The sequence below is a fragment of the Schistocerca piceifrons genome, chromosome X, assembly GCF_021461385.2.
Source record: "Schistocerca piceifrons isolate TAMUIC-IGC-003096 chromosome X, iqSchPice1.1, whole genome shotgun sequence".
Taxonomy (NCBI): Eukaryota; Metazoa; Arthropoda; class Insecta; order Orthoptera; family Acrididae; genus Schistocerca; species Schistocerca piceifrons.
The window spans coordinates 466,677,200-466,699,028 of NC_060149.1; the positions used below are offsets into that span (position 1 = coordinate 466,677,200).

General features: G+C 38.2%; 1 protein-coding gene across 4 annotated transcripts in view; it reads right to left on the reverse strand.

Moving 5' to 3' along the window:
* Positions 1-608: 608 nt before the first annotated feature.
* The window catches only part of LOC124721906 (vesicle-associated membrane protein 2), a 35,197-nt gene continuing 13,976 nt past the window's right edge, over positions 609-21,829 (reverse strand). Inside the window, exons 4-7 of one of the 4 annotated variants that reach the window (XM_047247060.1) lie at positions 21,408-21,487; positions 21,128-21,179; positions 14,546-14,621; positions 609-1,942 (exon numbers count right to left, since the gene is read on the reverse strand). In XM_047247060.1, the coding sequence (XP_047103016.1) occupies positions 14,560-14,621; positions 21,128-21,179; positions 21,408-21,487 (194 nt within the window). In that variant the 3' untranslated portion in view covers positions 609-1,942; positions 14,546-14,559. Of the gene's footprint in view, positions 1,946-14,545; positions 14,640-21,127; positions 21,180-21,407; positions 21,488-21,829 lie in introns of all 4 variants that reach the window. The other 3 variants (XM_047247059.1, XM_047247058.1, XM_047247057.1) reach the window with 3 other exon arrangements.

Here is a 21,829-nt window from a genome sequence, read left to right on the forward strand (position 1 = left end):
ATAGCTGAATAGCAGTGAGTTATCCTGACACAGCCATGGGTGGCCCAGTGTACCTTAACATTCATGTTGGACCGATTGAAATATCTAAGCTTTCTATTTCAAAGCTACTACACTGCTTATAGTCGACAAGGAGTCTCAGATTGTTAACTATTTTGACAATACTATCAACAAAAAATGTTCTGGATGGTCATCACCAACAGCAGCTTCTACATAAAGGACTTTGTCTTAAGCATGCTGCAGTTTTGAGGACTGTTGTATCAGATTCTTTCACTTTCACTGACAACACATCAGTGGTGGATGGCTTTTTTTTTAACTTAGAGGTAACAGGTTTTTCTGTCACTGCTAGAAAATGCTATGGATGAAACTGCTTGGTTTCACTTTCACCGTTTGCATTCTTGTGTGTTTTAGGAACCAATTTTTCACTTTGCTGAATTTCATTTCTTCCTAATTCACTTTCCTTTTTTAAATCTTCCCCCCATAAAAATTTTACTGGGACTTGACTTGTCAACAATGCATTTTGCCATTTTTATTTATTTTTCTGGGGATATTATGTAATATTAAGGGGATTCATTAACACATATTGTTTAATACAAGAAAAACAAATTTCATAAATACGTAAATACTTTATTCCAACAACAACGGAATTGTAAACATTAATACAAATATGTCTTGTTAAATACATACATCTTGTGCTCTTGCGCTCTCTCATAAATACTCTGTAAACTTTTTCTGTGAAACAAAAAAGCAACCAACTGCAAGCAGCATATTTTTGTGTGGCTTCATATTTGGCTCAGTAATGTTTCATTCTGAAGCCATTGTTTAAAAAAATAAGTGGAAAAAGCCAACATCAGAGCCAGTACAATTAGCTGCAAGAAATAGGATACGTTCCCTACAAAATGCCAAGAGCACTATGCCCTGTGAATGTAAAGGCAAACAACATGATAACAGCCCACATTTTGCAAACTTTTGTGGAACGTACAAAATCCCTCTTAAAATATATATAGTAAATTAAGTGAGTAGTATCAAAGATGGTAATACAAATATTTTTAACTATTGTATCACAGCTTTTATATCCATTTAATTCAATGATTCTGGAAATCTGAGTTTAGGAACTTTGAAGTTTCACATTTAATATTGAGAATAAAAGCCCCTTATATGAACTGAAACATCCAAATTATAAAGCCAAAGGTTAAGTAAATTTCAGAACTTCTAAAGGAAAAAACACGTTTAGAAACATACATTTCCTCCCACCCGATGTCTAAAAGTGTGATCATCCATTCATACACACACATATAAAATTTGCAAAATAATATTTAATTCTACTTCTATATATAAACATTTTTTTATAAAAAAGCAACTTCAGTGACTTTATGAATGCTCCCATAAAGAACTATAAGATAATCAAATATTTGCGCACGTGTATGAGAGTGTACACCACCACTGTTACACGAGAGACTGTTACAAAACTTGCTACGAAATTAGCATACTATACCCAGAGAAAATATATTACATAAATATATGTATATAGAAGTATTAAGTGCACTTTCCAAATAGAAAAATGGACATCAAGATTTTCAGAGCACAGCAACTGGAGGAGTGCCATGGCATTGTGTGGGTATCCACAAAAAGCAGCAACTTATGTCACAGTATAACCTGTATTAATCATGCTGGAGTGTCATGGAAAACACTGAGCTAATCAACATAATTGGCATGGATGAAAAAATGTTCAGTTATCAGTGATAAAGCAGTACACTTTAGTTTCACTAAGCATCAGCAACAACCAATTTAATATTTTAAATATATTAACAGTGGATACTGTGTGTGTGTGTGTGTGTGTGTGTGTGTGTGTGTGTGTGTGTGTGTGTGTGTGTGTGTCGGCGCATCCACAACATCCAATTCATCCAGCAATTTGATTCCATCCCAGGTCGGCTTTCAAACATGTCTTCTGGAAAGAAAGAGGAAAAGCATCAGGACATATGTAATAATTGTCAACCTGCAACAGCAGAAACTTTAATATTTAGTGATCACAGTAAAGTGAAGGTAAATGAGCAGTCAAGCATGCACTGCTGCATTTGAGTTCCCATGATTGTTGGTGAGCACAGAGCACAGTGGGAGTCAAGATAAAGTAGGTTCTATTCCATCAGCCAATAACAGTTTTGCACCAGTTTCCTGGATCGAATAATGTGATGAGTGTACTGAAAGTGTTCATTGGTCTGTTAAAAATGTCTAATTTTATCCAAAAGCATTGAGTGACAGCTTGTTCTCAATTACGAGGCCACAGGTGCCGACTGCAGCTACTGCATCATATCTGAAGTGGTAATATGTCAGTATTGTTTAACTTCAGACAACTTGTTCATGATGTAAGCACTCAATTAGAATCGACCAATCTGACTGACAACTAAAATTCAGTTAAAACAATTTCTTTAAATATTTCACTTTGACCATGCTAATTAGAATCAGGTTCTCTGTGCTGAGTAATTAAGTAACCCTTAGAGTTTGCAAATCACCACCAGCTATGTCCTTGCAGGACAGTACCTTTGTTCATGTTGCACTGCACTGAGGATGTGCGTGAATGCAGTATTGGTGTGCTGGTATGTTTTTGTAAGAATGGATTTCTTTTGTTTCCATTCACTTCTTTGGAGGTGGTGTGACTAGTATGTTGTATGAGCTGACTAAATTGCTACTGAACAACCTGTTACAGTGTCCAGTTATTACTTTTCCATTTATTGCAATGGTGCTCTAATTCACACACAATTTAGGGAGGCATTATTTCATACTTCCTTGAGAAAAAGAAGGCCAACAACATGATTGCTTAGATGCAGGCTTAACTTCAAAGCGTGTGTCTTAAGATTATTTACTATGATCTGACACCATATTTTACCGAGACATTCTGTACCTTACATACTAACTACACGTAAATACATGGAGCCATTCTGTTCTAACACTTTCACATTATCAGAAAAACTAACACGAGTTCTGAGATGAGTAACAAAGAGGTCCTGGATATGTTGCTACGGAAAAATTGTTGAAAGTCTTCAAAACATCTGTAGTAGTTGGCTGAGGACAGATGAGCTAATGACTATCTACATCCAAGATACGTTTGTTGGGCATGACGACAAATTCATCTGCCAGGTAAGGCACCCACGTGTGTGGGCATTGTACTAGTGAAGTGTGTTCTGAGGAGTTGCCTGACAAAATGGCAGAACTTTCCTGATTCAGCAGTTACGGTTCAGAGAGGTCTCAACAATAGGGTATCTAGCCTGCAAGCTGCATTCAATATGATCTCAAACAGTTACACTTGACATTGACCATTATTACTCAATAATTTAGACTGCCAGATTGCTCTCAACATGGCACCATCTAACACATATGTGACCATTATTGGAAGTAAGGCTGAATCTCGAATTGTGCTGATTGGAAATATGTTGTATGCTTGGACATCAGTGATGGCACTAATGTGTCCATTTAAATCAGAAGGTTATGGTTTCCGGACCATCTCAGCAAGTGCAAAAGCATGCATACCACCAATCCAACTCTCAGCAGGTGGTACCAAGCCATTGATAAGTAGTTCCGCACTCATTGCAGTGCTCATGCACTGACCAAAAACTGGACATGATGGAAGTTAACTTGTGCTGTCTCAGTGTATTACAGCATGGCCAGTCATAGTACAACAAATTCACTTCTAGCAGAGCAATCATGCTGTTTAATCCTAAGTTACTGAAATGTTGATATTGTGCCCTCAGAGAATTATGAGGAATACTGGCACTTGCTTTTTATGTCCCCACTTCATTTTACAGGTGTTCACTGGCTGACCTAGGCTTAACTCCAACCTTTGCAGTTTTGTGACAAAGAGCAGTGCTATCAACACACACTAGTATCTGATACATTGTTTCACACGTCATCCCTGTTCACTCATTTAGGTCACTGTTTCTGGGTGCTGCAATTTCCACATTGTTTTAATTTGATTTTCCACATAGGAAATCTGAAGTGTTCTAAGGTTTGCTGCTGTTCATGACATGTGTAACTGAGCTGGTGAATGACACTAGAAAAAATGAGGTGGTTTGTGAATGATGCTGTTATAGTTTGGAAGGCACATTGCCAGTAAATAATAAAATGTTGGAAGTAGTGCAGAAGACTAATGCTTTGATCAGAGAATAGCAGGTGGTCCTCAACAGATACGTGTGTTGCATTGTCTGTAACTACACAGAACAACAAACTTGTTATATACATAACTTGTGATTAGACACTGGAAACAGCAAGAACTGTAAATTATCTGGAGTAACCTAAAGCAATTACAAGATATTGTTGCCAGGAGAGCAGATGCAACCCCGAAGAACCACTGGAAGAACTTTAGGAAATTTTAATTCACTGACGAATGAGGTAATTTACAAGGCCTTATTTACATGAGTCTTTGGTGTTTCTTGTCACTCAGAAATTCTTACCATGGGGTGGTATTAACAGAGAAAGCAGAAGATTCAAAAGAAGACTGGCGCATTTTGTCACATGCTTATTCAGTCAAGTGTGAGATGGAAATTCTCATCAAATTCCAGTGGCAGCTACAAGGGAATGATGGTGTGTCACACAGAAGTTTACTGTTAAAACACCAAGGGGGAGTGTTCCAAGAAGAGACAGTCAGAGTAGTGTTTCATGGAAGACCCAATTCTACTGTGACCCCTTCATTTACTCTTGTGTTGTGTCTGTTCTATACTGGAAATGAAGTTTCTGTAGTAAAGTTCTGTCATGATGAGCTGTATCATAACTCACAGCAAACTGCATATGCTGATTCTAGCCAAGCACCTAACGTTGACTATGCAAGGTAGTAGTTGGACATCAGTTTTTCCACAAGTACATCGCCACAAGTGTGAAGGGGATGTGGAGTGGCTTGTTTGGAGACAAGCTTGTAGGAATTCATAACCTACAACGAATCAAAAGCAATCCTCTTTATAACTCTTTCCTTAGATAAATCACTAAATATTATAACTACATAAAAGTTTTCTTCATGTTGGTTGAAAATTTCACCAGAATTCAATGAAATTTGATGGACAACTGCTCCCAGGTCTGTTTTGAATATATCACCCCATGAACTGACCAATGAGATATGACAGTGGAAAAGGGGAGGGGAGACAGGGAACTTTTGTAAGGGTTATCCCAGATACAAGGGCACAGTGACTCAGACATACACTGAGGTGACAGAAGTTATGGGATAGGTATGCACAATTACAAATGGTGATAGCATTGGGTAGAGCACTGCATCTGCATAGCTAATCTGCACACGTAGCGTTAGTCTATTTCACTTGCTATGAACACGCACGTGGAAACGTGTGGCTGACAGTTCACTCACTTAGTATCACACAGTTCTTACTCGTGGAGTGATGGGGAACAGCCGTGTGTCCGTGTGCCTCGTGGGTAAGTAAACAGACTGCACTTGTACAGCTTCAACACAATGTAGTGGCACTAACAGTGCTGCTAGAGTTCAGATGCATGTAGAATTAGAATTTCTTTTTAGCTGTCAATTTTCCATTTTTTGTGTGGAGAAGGTGTATGCTGTATACATTAGATTCGCCAAGTGTTACTACAGAATAATGAAAATTAAAGTGATAACTGAATATTGAATGTTGTTCCAGATCACTGTTGCAGTTGTGGAACTGTATATTTCCACAAAATAGCTGATGAATTAATGCTCACTTTTAGTCAGCTGCTAAAACTGTGCTGACGGACATATTTTGAACAGAATAAATGAAGAAGATTAATGCTGAGGAGTGTGACGACAGACTACAACCGTCAACGTTGTTTATAATTAACTAAACTTCAAACCCGTTACTCTGCAGGCTTTTGTGACTAAATCAAGCAAATGAACCAGTAGGGCTCACTATATTTGATAACACGAACAGAAAGAGAAAGGAAGCACAAGATGTAGTGGTGAAAGAGATGGGTATTATTTAAACAAATTTCTAACTAGATAATTATTCAAATACATAGATCATTATACAAATTTATTTGCCAATAAATTGTCTGTAATTTGAATGACAAACAACACATAATGCCATGCTATTTTCTTTGTGTACTACTTCTACAAAATTAGAACTTTCACCCACGGCACAGCACAGTTTCTGTTTGATAAGTAACTTATTAATAGTTCATCCAGAAATGTGCCTTAGTGGCTCAGTGCAATACGTTCCAGTCTACGAAACTGAGGCTTAGGGTTCGACCCCCTGTTGGTCCTACAATTCTCTCTGTTACTTATCACTTCTTTCACCTACAGCTATGATGATAATACCAAGTCAAGTTCCTCCGTATTTTAGAATACATGTTGAAATGCAGATCCCCTCTAACTGGCTGTGTAAGTGTCTGGAAGTGGGAGGAAGTCAAGGGCACACCATGCCTAGTAAAGCATTCCAGTAGTGAAACCAACCTTCCCAGTTGAGCAGAGCTTTACTCTATTTGCAGCATAACAAATGAAACATAAAAACTCTTCTAGGTAGAGAGCCTCAGCAATTTGAGCTGTAACGTACTAGGCAGCCGCAATGTTGAGCAGCCAATCAATTTAGCCAGCCAGATGGTCAACCATAACTGATCAGCTGAGTGAGATGGATGTGGAATATATTATACCTTTTTTCTCATGGCACATGTACAAGACTATAATTATACAAATTACTTTTCCATTGTTTTATTTGCTTTATGCACTGTGAATTACAAGTCCACTTACACAGATTTTGGAGCATATGGAAACTATAGTGACTCATCTATTTTTAAGCAATCAATTTTGCATGAAAATCTCATTAATAAAAATTTATGAATGCTGATGCTGTGTGTCACTGTCAGAGACGAGGCATTTGGCATGAATGAAAATTTAATGCACCCTTATGGAGAAAAGAGTTTAATAAACAATAAAGGAACCTTCAACTACTAACAATCTCTTGACTATGCAGTTTATGGAATGCACTTTAGGCACTCTGGCAAATAAATGGAGAATTTTTCTGTCGCTCAATGGATGTTCTAGAGAATTTAACAAAATTATTTGTCAGATGCCTGTGAATTTGGAGACATATGGTAAGTCCCTCCAGAGCTGGAAATTCTCCAGATCCTACAAGCTGTCTAAACTCATTGTGCAATCTGTTTCAGGATCCAAGGATCATCTGGCTTCTTATGAGGGGAGGCCGCCAATTGTGAAATTCAGATTCGATTCATACTGCGCATAATAAAAGCTCATGGCCAGAGGTGTAATGTGGCAAAGCACCAAGATGCACTTCTCAGCCGTTGTCGAGAAAATCGACAGTTAAAAGAAACCATTGCGGTGAAATACTCACTCTCTACGATTAATGATTTTTCTACAGCGTCGTAGCACAGCGGTAAGCGCTGGGGTTCGTAATCCGAAGGTCGCCGGATCGAATCTCGCGCCATGCAATATTTTTTTATTATTAGTTTTTTGCAATTCAAATTACACACACACACACACACACACACACACACACACACACACACACACACACACACAGGGTGTTTCAAAAATGACCGGTATATTTGAAATGGCAATAAAAACTAAACGAGCAGCGATAGAACTACACCGTTTGTTGCAATATGCTTGGGACAACAGTACATTTTCAGGCGGACAAACTTTCGAAATTACAGTAGTTACAATTTTCAACAACAGATGGCGCTGCAAGTGATGTGAAAGATATGGAAGACAACACAGTCTGTGGGTGCGCCATTCTGTATGTCGTCTTTCTGCTATAAGCGTGTGCTGTTCACAACGTGCAAGTGCGCTGTGGACAACATGGTTTATTCCTTAGAACAGAGGATTTTTGTGGTGTTGGAATTCCACGGCCTGGAACACAGTGTTGTTGCAACAAGACGAAGTTTTCAACGGAGGTTTAATGTAACCAAAGGACCGAAAAGCGATACAATAAAGGATCTGTTTGAAAAATTTCAATGGACTGGGAACGTGACGGATGAACGTGCTGGAAAGGTAGGGCGACCGCATACGGCAACCACAGAGGGCAACGCGCAGCTAGTGCAGCAGGTGATCCAACAGCGGCCTCAGGTTTCCGTTCGCCGTGTTGCAGCTGCGGTCCAAATGACGCCAACGTCCACGTATCGTCTCATGCGCCAGAGTTTACACCTCTATCCATACAAAATTCAAACGCGGCAACCCCTCAGCGCTGCTACCATTGCTGCACGAGAGACATTCGCTAACGATATAGTGCACAGGATTGATGACGGCGATATGCATGTGGGCAGCATTTGGTTTACTGACGAAGCTTATTTTTACCTGGACGGCTTCGTCAATAAACAGAACTGGCGCATATGGGGAACCGAAAAGCCCCATGTTGCAGTCCCATCGTCCCTGCATCCTCAAAAAGTACTGGTCTGGGCCGCCATTTCTTCCAAAGGAATCATTGGCCCATTTTTCAGATCCGAAACGATTACTGCATCACGCTATCTGGACATTCTTCGTGAATTTGTGGCGGTACAAACTGCCTTAGACAACACTGCGAACACCTCGTGGTTTATGCAAGATGGTGCCCGGCCGACGTCTTTAATTTCCTGAATGAATATTTCGATGATCGTGTGATTGCTTTGGGCTATCCGAAACACACAGGAGGCGGCGTGGATTGGCCTCCCTATTCGCCAGACATGAACCCCTGTGATTTCTTTCTGTGGGGACACTTTAAAGACCAGGTGTACCGCCAGAATCCAGAAACAATTGAACAGCTGAAGCAGTACATCTCATCTGCATGTGAAGCCATTCCGCCAGACACGTTGTCAAAGGTTTCGGGTAATTTCATTCAGAGACTACACCATATTATTGCTACGCATGGTGGATATGTGGAAAATATCGTACTATAGCGTTTCCCAGACCGCAGCGCCATCTGTTGTTGACGAATGTAACTACTGTAATTTCGAAAGTTTGTCTGCCTGAAAATGTACTGTTGTCCCAAGCATATTGCAACAAACAATGTATTTCTATCGCTGCTCGTTTAGTTTTTATTGCCGTTTCAAATATACCGGTCATTTTTGGAACACCCTGTATATATATAATGGTGGTGGTAATCATTAGGACCCACTGAGTTCTTGCTTGGTTCAGTTACTTTATAGCATAACACAGACAAATTGTGTAATTATATCAAGCAGACACGAATATCTGATAGTGTTTGCAATCTAAAAAGTTGTTGAAGAGTGAGAGTTTTGTACAGTGTTAACAGTGGGACAGGGAGACACATTGGCAGACGCAGAGGAAGTGGAATGGAGCCAAGTCAGTAGTGTAGGGGCTGTTAAGCATGAAACAGCCAGGCTGCAGCAGGCAATAAAACAATGACATGCATTGTTGCCTGTGCACTGGGCAGCTGTGATTTTGTGGCTCCACACTACAGTCATGACCAGGCTGTCACGTGAAGAACATATGTGACTGACCTCAGTCTCTGTGCACTTGTCTAACAAGGGGAGGCCGCCAATTGTGAAATTCAGATTCGATTCATACTGCGCATAATAAAAGCTCATGGCCAGAGGTGTAATGTGGCAAAGCACCAAGATGTACTTCTCAGCCGTTGTCGAGAAAATAGACAGTTAAAAGAAACCGTTGGGGTGAAATACTCTCTACGATTAGTAATTTTCTGCAGCGTGGTGGTGCAGCGGTAAGCGCTGGGGTTCGTAATCCGAAGGTCGCCGGATCGAATCTCGCTCCATGCAACTTTTTTTTTTTTAGTATTTGTCTTTTGTAATTTGTCTTCATAATGTTAACCACGTATAGTTAACGGAAAACATAGAAACGAATACGTATTGCGTAAGTCAAACGTTCGAATTAGAATAGAGACCCCACGAACACAAACTTGCTGTGGCAGGTATGAAATATAAACGCCGTTACTCGCTCGTTACACTTGAAGGACAGATGTTGAATGGGCCGAAACGAGCCGCCGCATAACAGCGTAGTTGCCTGCTAACTTCGAAAGAAGGTAGATGCGGTCCCTAGCGCAACTCATAACATTGTCAAAAATCAGTGCGGATGGGACAGCTTTGGTACACCCTGTTAAACAAACGGAAAAATGGAGGCGGTACAATTGGAGAGCGATCCGTCTTCACCAACATGCATAAGCAATTCATTAATAGTGTTTAAAAACAAAGATGATGTGACCTACCATACGAAAGTGCGGGCAGGTTGATAGAAACACGAACAGACACATACATACACACAAAATTCAAGCATTCACAACAAACTGTTGCCTCAGCAGGAAAGAGGGAAGGAGAGGGAAAGACGTAAGGAAGTGAGTTTTAAGGGAGAGGCATACCCGTCCTTTTTTCCCCCTAAGGTAAGTCTTTCCGCTCCCGGAATTGGAATGACTCCTTACCCTCTCCCTTAAAACCCACTTCCTTTCGTCTTTCCCTCTCCTTCCCTCTTTCCTGATGAGGCAACAGTTTGTTGCGAAAGCTTGAATTTTGTGTGTATGTTTGTGTGTCTATTGACGTGCCAGCGCTTTCGTTTGGTAAGTCACATCATCTTTGTTTTTCCCATGTGGAATGATTTTTTTATATATATATATATATATATAACTAATACTATATTACTATAAAGTAACTGAACCAAGCAAGAACTCAGTGGGTCCTAATGATTACCACCACCATTATTTCAATCTAATATATCCTAAAACGTTTATGGAATGCCGCTGGATGTCAAAAGTCATCCACAGTGTTTTAGGATTAACTCTGAGAAAGCTTGTCATTAGAACACGGAATAGTTTTTCAATCAGACATTGTCTATGCAGTTACATACAGCTTTGAGATTCAAAAATTTTGGAAGAGACACTGGGTTCGAGTATCTGGAAGGTTTCATAATATTGCAGCACACCTGCAACTTTTGTACTGTTAAAGTGTCAAGAGACAATTGGAAGAATTTTGCCTTTCTACACCAACTGCAAATAGTGCAGCACAGTCTGACCCATAATTTAAAAATTAGTTCACCTCTATCACTATCTATGACCAAAGGAGGCTTAAAAACAACTTCAGACACATAACAGCTGAAGAAACGCCAAAGAAATCTGGTCAAGAGTTTTGAATGACATTATGTTGTGAAAAGATTTTACTAGGAATGCGATTTGACAAGTGAAGTGGAATGACAACTAATTATTTGCTGAATACTACAGTGGAAATGACGAGTTCTCAAGTTTTTGATGAAGAACATTGTGAGCTGAAAGTCATATCAAAGTGGATGAATTCAGGAGTGCACCACATGAGCTGAATGTATTTTGTTTGGGGTTACAATATTAAATCTCTGTAAATCGAATACTGTTTCTGATCAGACATTTCAAAAAAAGAAGCAGTTGTTCTCTAAACTAATTTAAAACATACAAAAAGTTCATTAGTTTAATAAATGACAAATAATTGGAGCTGGATTTCAAATTTACCCATTATTCTAAGACTTTTTATTTGAGGATGAAACAAGTGTGTTTATTCGTGTAACTTAATAATGTTTTGAGTATTTGTTATTCACCAATAAAGAATAATAATTTATATCTGTATTCATTATTCATCATTTGTATAAATTTCACCCAAGTCTAGTGCCAAGACAAGCTTATCGCACATGTGCAAATGAGCACGTACATGCACTCACGCTTCTGTCATTAGCATCAGTAATCTATGACAACTTCTGCAATCATTCACGAAGCGTATTCACACTTTCACTCACACGCTGCAGACGTGCGGGCCATGTGGATACTCCACACCCTTACAGGGCTCTAGTATTGGACACTCAATGTATGAAAGGGCAGTGAATTGTCAGTCATCATTTGTATTCAGCTAGTTCACATGAAAAGGTTTTCTATGTGATTATGGCCTCATGACAGGAATTAACAGACTTTAAATGCAGAATGGTAGTTGGAGCTAGATGCACGAGATGTTCCATTTCAAAAATTGTTACGGAATTCAGTATTCCAAGAGTCGTAGTGTCAAGATTGTGCCAGATGGCCTTCACTTAATGACAGAGCAGTGGCATTTGCATGGAGTTGTCAGTGTTAACAGATGAGTAACACTGTGTGAAATAACCACATAAATCGATGTGGGATATATTATTAATATATCTGTTAGCACAGAGAGACAAAATTTGGTGCTGTCTACGGCAGCAGATAACCAACACGAGAGCCTTTGCTACCAGCACATCACCTGCAGCACCTCTCCTAGGCTTGTGACCATATTGGTTAATCCCTACATGTCTAGATAACAACAGCCTGGTCAGATGAGTCCAAATTTCAGTTGGTAATAGCTGGTGGTAGGTTTCGAGTGTGGTGCAGATCGCACAATGCCATGGACCCTAGTTGTCAACAAAGTACTGAGCAAGCTGGTGGTGGGCTGTTTTTACACGGACTGGATCAGGTCCTCTGGTCTAACTCAACCGCTCACTGATTGGAAATGGTTATGGTCGGCTACTAGGAGACAATTCGCACCCATTTGTAGACTTCATGTTCACAAACAACAACAATGGAATGTTTACGGATGACTACACGCCATGTCACCGGGCCACAACTGTTTGCGATTGGTTTGAAGAACAGTCTGGACAATTCGAGCAAAGGATCTGGCCACCAGGATCACCCAACATGGGACATGATAACATCAGTTTATGCACAGAAATTTGCACTCTCAACACTTTCACATCTAAGGACAGCTATAGAGGCAGCATGGTTCAATAATTCTTCAAGGGGGCTTTCAACAACTTGTTCAGTCCGTGCCACGCCTGAAATTAAACTCCTGCAGCGAATGTAAAGGTTGCGTTTTACTGTATGGAGAGGGGGGGGTTTGACGTTTAGGCTGCAACTTATAAAATGCAGCACTGTGGACATAAAGGGGGGGGGGGGGGGGGGAAGCGAGAACATTTAGAGCAAATAAATGACAGATTGCCTTAAAAAGTAATGAAACGGCATGAGAAATGTAAGGAGTTGTTAAGCCGAAGCACGAAATCTCTTATTCCCTGTAGTACAGAAGGACAATATAAAGAAAACGAATGCAATAGTTCCTAAAACATACATGAAACACGAAGACCAACTATGGTCTAATTTACCAAATCAACAATGGAAAATATGAAACACACTGAAAAACATACCACCTACACTAATATTCTATGGTAGACGATAAATTTATGGAAAGTGGCATTTGGGTTATGAATCTGTTAAACTGAGAGAGGAAGACAAAAATCAGCTTTTGGAAGAAAACAAATGAAAGGCAAAACATTTACAATTTCACCAATTCTTCCAGCTTAGTCATAGTCATATCTGTTATACTACTAGTTTAATTTATTTCAATCACTTGCTTAGTGTTGTCATCCCTTTCCTCAACAATTACAGTGCTCAACAGAATGTTTAAAATAACATTTCCATTGTGCACAAGCACTCTGTCTCCAGGCCACAAGTGGCCCATCGGGACCATCCGACCTCCGTGTCATCCTCAGTTGAGGATGCGGATAGGAGGGGCGCGTGGTCAGCACACCGCTCTCCAGGTCGTTATGATGGTTTTCTTTGACCGGAGCCGCTACTATTCAGTTGAGTAGCTCCTCAATTGGCATCATGAGGCTGAGTGCACCCCGAAAATTGGCAATGCACATGGCGGCCGGGATGGTGACCCATCCAAGTGCCGGCCACGCCCGACAGCGCTCAACTTCGGTTATCTCACGGGAACCAGTGTATCCACTGCAGCAAGGCCGTTGCCAACTTTTCCATTGTGACAAGTTTTCTTCTGTTTCCTTTGTCAGTGTCCTCACACTTGCCTCATATGATTCTGCACTTTCCACAATACCCCTGTTCAGTTGCTCCTTTCTAACATTCAAGGTGCTGTCCCTCCATTATATTGGATGTTGCTACTTAGTTATGACCTTTGCTTTCCTTAGATTTATTCTGTACATCTTGGAAGCCCTTCCATCCATGGTCAGGTGTGACACATTAAGCACTGATATAAGGCTGTCAGCAGTTCTCCGAAAACAGAAGAATGCTACAGATTAGATGGGTAGATCAGATAATAAATGACAAGACACTGAATGGAATAGGGGAAAAAATTATGGCACAACTTGACTGAAAGAAGGTATAGGACACATCCTGTGGCATCAAAGACCTGTCAGTTTGGTAATGAAAGGAAGTGAAGGGGATAAAAATTGTAGAGGGAGACAAAGTCCTGAATACAGTAAACAAGTTGAAGTGTAATTGATTGCAGTAGTTATGCAGATACAGATAGAAAGATACTTGCACAGAGTAGACAAGCATGGAAAGCTGCGCTGAACTAGTCTTCAGCACTGAGTTAGACAATCACAAGCAAACTTACTTCAATAATTACATAGAGTAAACCAAACTTTAAAATTGTGATCAACACATTCATAAATTAAAATCAGGAGCCAGTAACTCCTGCAAGCTCATTATTGTTATCTCACTTAGATTTCTAAGTATTTCAGTAAAAAAATAATGATAAAGGCACCAACAAATAGTGACTTCACTAGTAGCCACACTAAGAATAATGAACATGGTGACTGACTATACATACAAAATTAATTAGAAATTTTATTTACAGTGATACATACATGACACAATGACTTTATTGTGATTGGTTCTGTGGGGCAGCAGTTGTGACAGCAGCTGACTCTCCTCCTCCGGAAACTGAACTCCATATAGAAGCTGAGATTAGATAATCATCAATCAGTTACAAACTTAACTACAAATATTTTCTAAAATAGTACTCCATACAGGGGTGCATCGAGACTTTATTAGTGGAATATTTTTACTTATTATTTGTCACTTCAATTTTGAAGTTTATTCAACAGAAAGTTTGTTGTAGGAACACTTACTAGAAGTTTAGCACTATGAATAAAACATGGCTGACTGGATAAAGCAACTTGGAGGGAAAAAAATGATTTTGCAGGAGCAATAAAGAATTTCATACAGTCTTAGTATTAGAAACCAATTTAAGTTTTGTATAAATTACTTGTCTAATTCTTTTTTTAGGCTGCCATCATTATAGTTGTGCCATTTGTCTTTTGCTTACTGCTCTAACCTTACTCTTCCCTTTTACTTTTCACTGCACTGGAGTCTTCAGCTGTATGCATTCATACTGCTCCAATTCACTTTACCTTGTATACCCAACTACCATGCAGCTACCACCTCAGTAATTTCTTTTCTTTTGGAATCCAGCAAACAAACATCATTGTCTACCACGCATTCACCTGGACAACTGTCATGCTCACCTACAATTCGTTTTCTGTAGTCGTAACTCTGTTTTCCACTTCGGTCTGTTCACTGATCCCATGAAAAGTGTTTCTGAAGCAGTGAAAACCCATTTCACACTGTGTCTGCAGACTATAATAACCACAAATTTTGATGATTGTGTTGTAACTGTCACACTGTCAATTCACCAAATTCACATACACCAGAAACTCACTTTATGATGAAAGTAGGGTCAAACACCAAACAGGCACTACAAACAAATTAATTTAGTGCTCCGAGACTCACTGAAAAGGATGCGGTCTCTCATACTGGCCAGCACATATGGATTAGTCAGTGCAGGAAGGGCCTCTCAATTTTTGGAGGAAGTGCTCGAATTGCCACAATAATACTTCCAGAGACTAACCTAACATGCTTTGATGAACTATCCTGGGTCTTAACTAATGAACTGGAGACATTTATATACTCTTTTCACAACTCCACAAAGAAAAGGAGTCAGTTGATGACTGTGTACCGGTTACAATACTGAAGACAGTGGTCTTTTATTTAATTTGATTTCTCTCAACTGTTTTTGCCTTAGTCATTGAGAAGAAAATTACTGCCATTTGATGCATATTGTTATAAAAAGGCAGACTGTCGGTTAGTGGTGGAAGAAAGTGATGTGAATTCTGTAAAAGCGATTTCATTGTGGGAAGGAACAAGAGATTATGCGCATATGAGTGAAGAACGACTTTTATACCAATTACTAGGGCTTTGTAGCTGGTGGTTATTCTTTCACTCCTTGTGGTACAGATTTTGATCTTGCACAACTGTTGCTAAAGAGGCATGGCCATATGTCAGATATCAGAGATAATTGTGAAGTACAGCAAAAGTAAGTTTCCCCTTATGGGAAGTAATAAAATCAAATATTTCTCACTTTAAAAGTCTCAGCAAATCATGTATAAAAAAAGACTTCCTATCAGAAATAAACTGGGAAGAGGCATTCACAGTGTCTGGGTCCTCACTGCTAGCATGTTCATACACGCTTTTTGAATGGCTCAACCAAGCTAACCTGCACCCAGATAACTCACAAATCTACCATATCTAACACTAGGTCCCAATAAAATATGCTTGCTAAATTAACAGATAAAGGAAGACGTTTCTTGTATACCTGAGGAGTACAAATAATTTTATGATGTACTATGTTTGCCATTTCGTCCACAATTGCTATTCAGATTATCGCAGCAGGTCAGACATGACCGAAGGAACAGATATATACTATGTATGTACATATACCATGTCTGTTGTCAGTAGGTGAAAACAAAACTAAAGATTTTCTGCAAAATCTCTAAATTATTACAGCTGATAGGTACAGCAACTAAGAATCTTGAAAACCATGTAAATATTGGAGAGAGTTACTAGTAATATTTTAAAATTAAGTTTGTACTTAAAGTGTACTTAAAGTGAACAGCACTTATTTCCTTCATACTAATCGTCAATGAATGTTTCCCACCATTCCTGAATTTTTGTGGTTTTTATGTGTATTCTAGCAGAAATATGGGCAAAATCTAGTAATCTGCATCGAAATACATAATTATGTAGAAAGAGCCACAGTCCATCTTTACTTAATCATCCAAAGTAATGATATGAAATAATATGAAGCAAACCTGTGACTATTACATTGGGCAGTTTTTTCTACATTAAACACTGTTCATTTTACTCTGAAGTTACTTAACTGAACTGAGGCCCTGTCAACAAACACAAAATTCAGTGTCTTAACTGGTGATAAAAAGAATGCATCAATTTAACTGATAAATAAAATAAAAATTCTGCTATTGGTCTGTCCCTGATTTTTATTCAACACAGCAGCAGACAGCAATCAACGTAGATGAGAATGGAACTCACTTTTTTCCTGTGCTAGTGGTTGCTTCACCGTGTCAAAATTCAGAAAGATGCAGCCAACCTACTATACAGAAATGCCTATCTCTAGGTGGGAAGTGGGGTGTTTTTATTGACCTTTTATGCAGAATGCAGTTAAAAAATATTCCTTAGCGATCTTCTCATGGAAGCGCACTGAGACATTTTAGTTAAGCTAGTTGGAAAGATGCATCCACATAAAGGAGAGTGCTTGGAGAATGTTATCTTTTTCAAGAAATACTTGGTGGAAACACATCTAGCAATGAAACTCCCTCTCGAAGAGGTCACAGATCACACCTGCCAACAACAGATAAACACCTACCGATTCTGCACCGTTTGAGAGTCAGATGTTCATATAACCAACATTCCTAAAATACTGACTGCTTCCTCTTAATGTTACAAAGGAAACAACATGATGTGTCTCAGTGACAAGTTGCATCCCAAAATCTCCAAGTGAAAATATGAAGTTGTACTCTACATGTGTGGCATTTACCAGACTCCTAATTATTCATCTTAAATTAATGTTGTCTCTCTCTCTGACTTTCACAATGTTTTTTGCACTTACCAATTATCATTTTCCCTCCTCAATAATTTATTAACAACACATTAAACAGAAGGTTATTTCACAAGGAAACTTTGACAGCAAAAGACGCTGCAGGTAACAAGACAGAAAAATAAAATATACTCGCTGCAGAGAGAAAATCTCATTCTGGGTACACAAATGCTATTCAGAAATCTTCAGGAGGATGTTTAAGATAAAATGAACATTTGGTACATGGAAAAAATTAAACAATGGAAGCATGAAAAAAAAACTGAAGCTTATGATCCATAGACAGCACATTTCATCAATTTGGAGGCAGAAGGCACAGTAACCAACAACAGGAAATTTTCTAAACAATCTGAATTTCCTTTAAATGTTTCTTACACAAGTTAACACAACATATTTATGAAAATTGTCACCAGCTACATAGAAAGAAACAAGGGGTTGTAATTCATTAGAAGAATGAAGAAGACTGCAAACTTGTCTAAAAGCCTAAAATTGTGCGAGTTTTTAACACACTGTCAACAAAATCTACAGTAACTGCGCTCAAGAAAGAAGGCAATGCCTGATATAAGTTAGTGTTTTAAGTGCTTGCCTCTGGTGCAGGTAAGTTTCAACAGGGCGAAAGAACTATATAGAGTAACTTTTTAAGTAGGTACAAAAATCATGTACTATCCAACTAAATTTTAAACTTGCATATCAATATGAAAATAGTGAAAATTCAAAAGACACTGCGCGCACGCGGGCCCAAACATATTTTTCAAACATACACAGAGCGTAAAGGATATCATAGAATTACCTATTGGGAACGATCTATTTTGAATATATTAGCAACGGAACCAACGAGTACTACAGTCAAAATTGCAACAGAAGGAAACTAGATAAAAACATGTTAAATTTGTTGACTTTAAGAGACCTGAACTTAGATAATGGTTTGGGCTTGCTATCCTTATGAGAACTGTAAAAAAAAAGCTAAGACCAATGATTAGTGGTTAACGAATCCGTTGATACACCAACATTTTGCAAAACGATGTTCTGCAACAGATTCAGACAAATATTATGTTTTCCACATTTTTCCGATGACAACAATAAACCAGATAATGCTGACCGCTTTTCGAAGTGAAATTCATAATTGATTATTTTTCCAAAAGTTTAAAGACACATTTCATCTAAGTCAGAACATCTCTATTGATGAAGGAATGGTACTGTAGCATGAACAGTTATATTTTAAAGTTTACAATCTGTTGAAAGCTACAAAATATGGCATACTCATTCGGACGCTGTGCGATTAAAGTATGGGACACATTTCCTCATTCAAGATACATTCCAGCAATGGACAGCCTTCAGCAAAAACAGTTATGGAACTACTCACACCTTCTTATGGAAAGTGTCAGCACCTCTACATGGGTAATAATTATAACAGTGTAGAACTTGCAAAGAAGTTACTTGAAAAGAAAATTCGTGTTTGTGCAATGATATGGCAAAATAGAGGATTTCCAGAAAAATTAAAGTGCGCAGAACTCCATGTGTTTGAAGCTTGTCACCAGTGGGAAGGTGACAAGCAGCTGGCAACAAGCCAAGCAATCTGAATTAGCGCTGCTGGTGCCAAGTAAATAAATTTGTGTGAGACTTGCAGACAGCAAAGTGTTAAGAACTGATGAAATCCATTACCACAAATTACTGTACAAACATTGTACTGTAAATTTGATTTCCTTCACTCTGAAAAATTTTATATAAAGTATTGGAGAGGACTGCGATCCTTAATCATGTATGCCAAGTACACACGTTTTTGTTCGTATTTTGGGGGTTTTAACATTTTCCTCAATTTTGCAGTTTTTAGGTCTGGACCACATGAAAATGTAAAATACGAGTTTCACTGTAAATAGAAAGTGCAGAAGCATACTCAAAAAATTAAATTCCAATGTGTCTGAAATGGAAAGTGTAAAACCAATATCTACTAGCATTTTGTCTTAAAATGGTGACACACACTTTTAATGCAAAAGCTATCTAAAAATCAGAAGATTCTTCAGCAAACAATCCATAGATCCATGTTGGAAATTAACAGAAGAGATAATGAAATATACAAATGTAACAGGGTACAGACTGTAATGGAAGATTTAATTACCACTGTAATGAAAACAAAATGACGATGGACAGTGTGGGAAGCTAGGTGAAGAATGGAAAATGAGGGAGGAGCTCTTTGCCAGTTTCCAAAGGAGAATGGAAGGCTGAGACAATAATCTGATGGGAAATGGCTGGACAGCATTGAAGAACATGTAGGATAATTATGATAATTATTGAAATATAAACATTTCATTAGAAACTAATATAGCTATTTTCAAGCAATCCAACTAATCTGTTATTTATGCACTTGTTAAGTGGAGTTTTTATAAATATGAGTGTTCATGTTTCACTGCTATAGTAATAATAGATCGTGAGGTTGATATCCTGTGATGTCTATCGGTGATTCCTCTGGCGGCTAGCAAGAAATGCCAGAGGGCCATCACATGGGCCTGACCAACAACATAAGCTGGGAATAAATCCCAGCTGCTGGAACACATGTCAAATCCAGCTGTGCTAATGTCTACCCCCACATATACTTTACTTTTATGGCCTGGCTGCTTTATGGATTTCAACTGGACTATTTTTTTCACTGCTGTTCTGCAGATTGGCATATTTGCTGGACCCTGAGCTATTCACTTCATGTGTTCTACAATTTATGATGACATGGCTTGGAATGGAATTGTGAACCATCAAGTGATTACAGCTTATCTATATTTTCTGTATAATACATTTTGTGCTGTTCCATAACAGGCGTAACAAGGATGCTGTGTTAACATTTCTTAATAGGAAATAGAAGTTTGTTCTTAAAAATCCAATTTTCTTTTCACAGTTCTGTAACTAGCAGAATTTCTCAACAATTTGTATTACTAACAGTATTTGAGTTTCTATTCTTTACATGCAAAGAGTGCATAAAGAAGGCATTACTAATCTGTAAACCATTTTTTTTTTTTTTTACACCATGTTTCAACTTCAGTTCCAATGTCCTGCATATGGTATTCATCAACCAATGCCGACAGAGAATATATTAATAGGTTGCATTTATATTGATTGCTTGAACATTTATTATTTTTCCTCTAAATGCAGGTTTGATTCCCTACAAACTAGTTCATTTGGAAGTAGAAACCAAATCACAATTGGGACTCATCATTCACAATGTGATAGATGTTATGCCAATATGAACTATGACACCAGAAAAATCAAAGTAAAAAGATTTCATAAATAATTATCTGTTAACACGACCATGTCAATGAGAATTAGTATGTCAAGGACACACGCAGTGAAAATTGCAGGAAGAGGGAAAAGTCAGGATATATCATTAGCCAGTTGACATTAAAGACTTATTAAAAGTTATGGTAATTTTATCACTACGGCACACTGAAATGCACTGATATGCTTATGTCAGGATATAAAACTACATATCCTACCACGTTATTGATATACATACCTATTATTATTATAAGGACAACTGTACAAACGATACCAATGATGATCATCATCTGAAACCAAGACAAATTAATCATTTCTTTTATTCTGTAGATAAAGAACTACTTAATAAACAAACATTATTACTATTTATCAGTAGAATTACAACAAGAATGTTGAAACAGGTGCATCAACTACGAAAAATGTTGAACTATAACAGAACATATTAAATACTGAACATGACATTACATTTTTCCTTATACCTAATGGACAAGAATGATATTAAATTAGTCAGAAATTACCTTTATGTTCTTCCACCAATACTTTCGTTTCAACTTTCCAGCCTGTTGCTCAAATTGTGATGCACCATGTCTCAGAGCATCTATTCAGTAACAGCAAAATAAATTACATATTAGACAAATTACAAATTTTACTTGCAGGAAAATCAATTCTTGGAAGGAAAGAATCAATTTCTAAACAAAACCTAGATTAATTAGTAAATGTGAATAAGATCATTAGAGCATTCTTTTACAATATCACAACTTCACTGCAAATAGTCAGAAACTCCTCTTACTTAAATATAAATATCTCATCGCTGTTTCTTAGATCTGCTGCATTAAAAGCTTCTGTACATAGCTAAGGAAGATTATGGTTTTTTGACAGTACTTTAATTGAAGAGAGCGGAACATTAGATTGGATAAAAATGGGGAAATAAGTTTGCCAT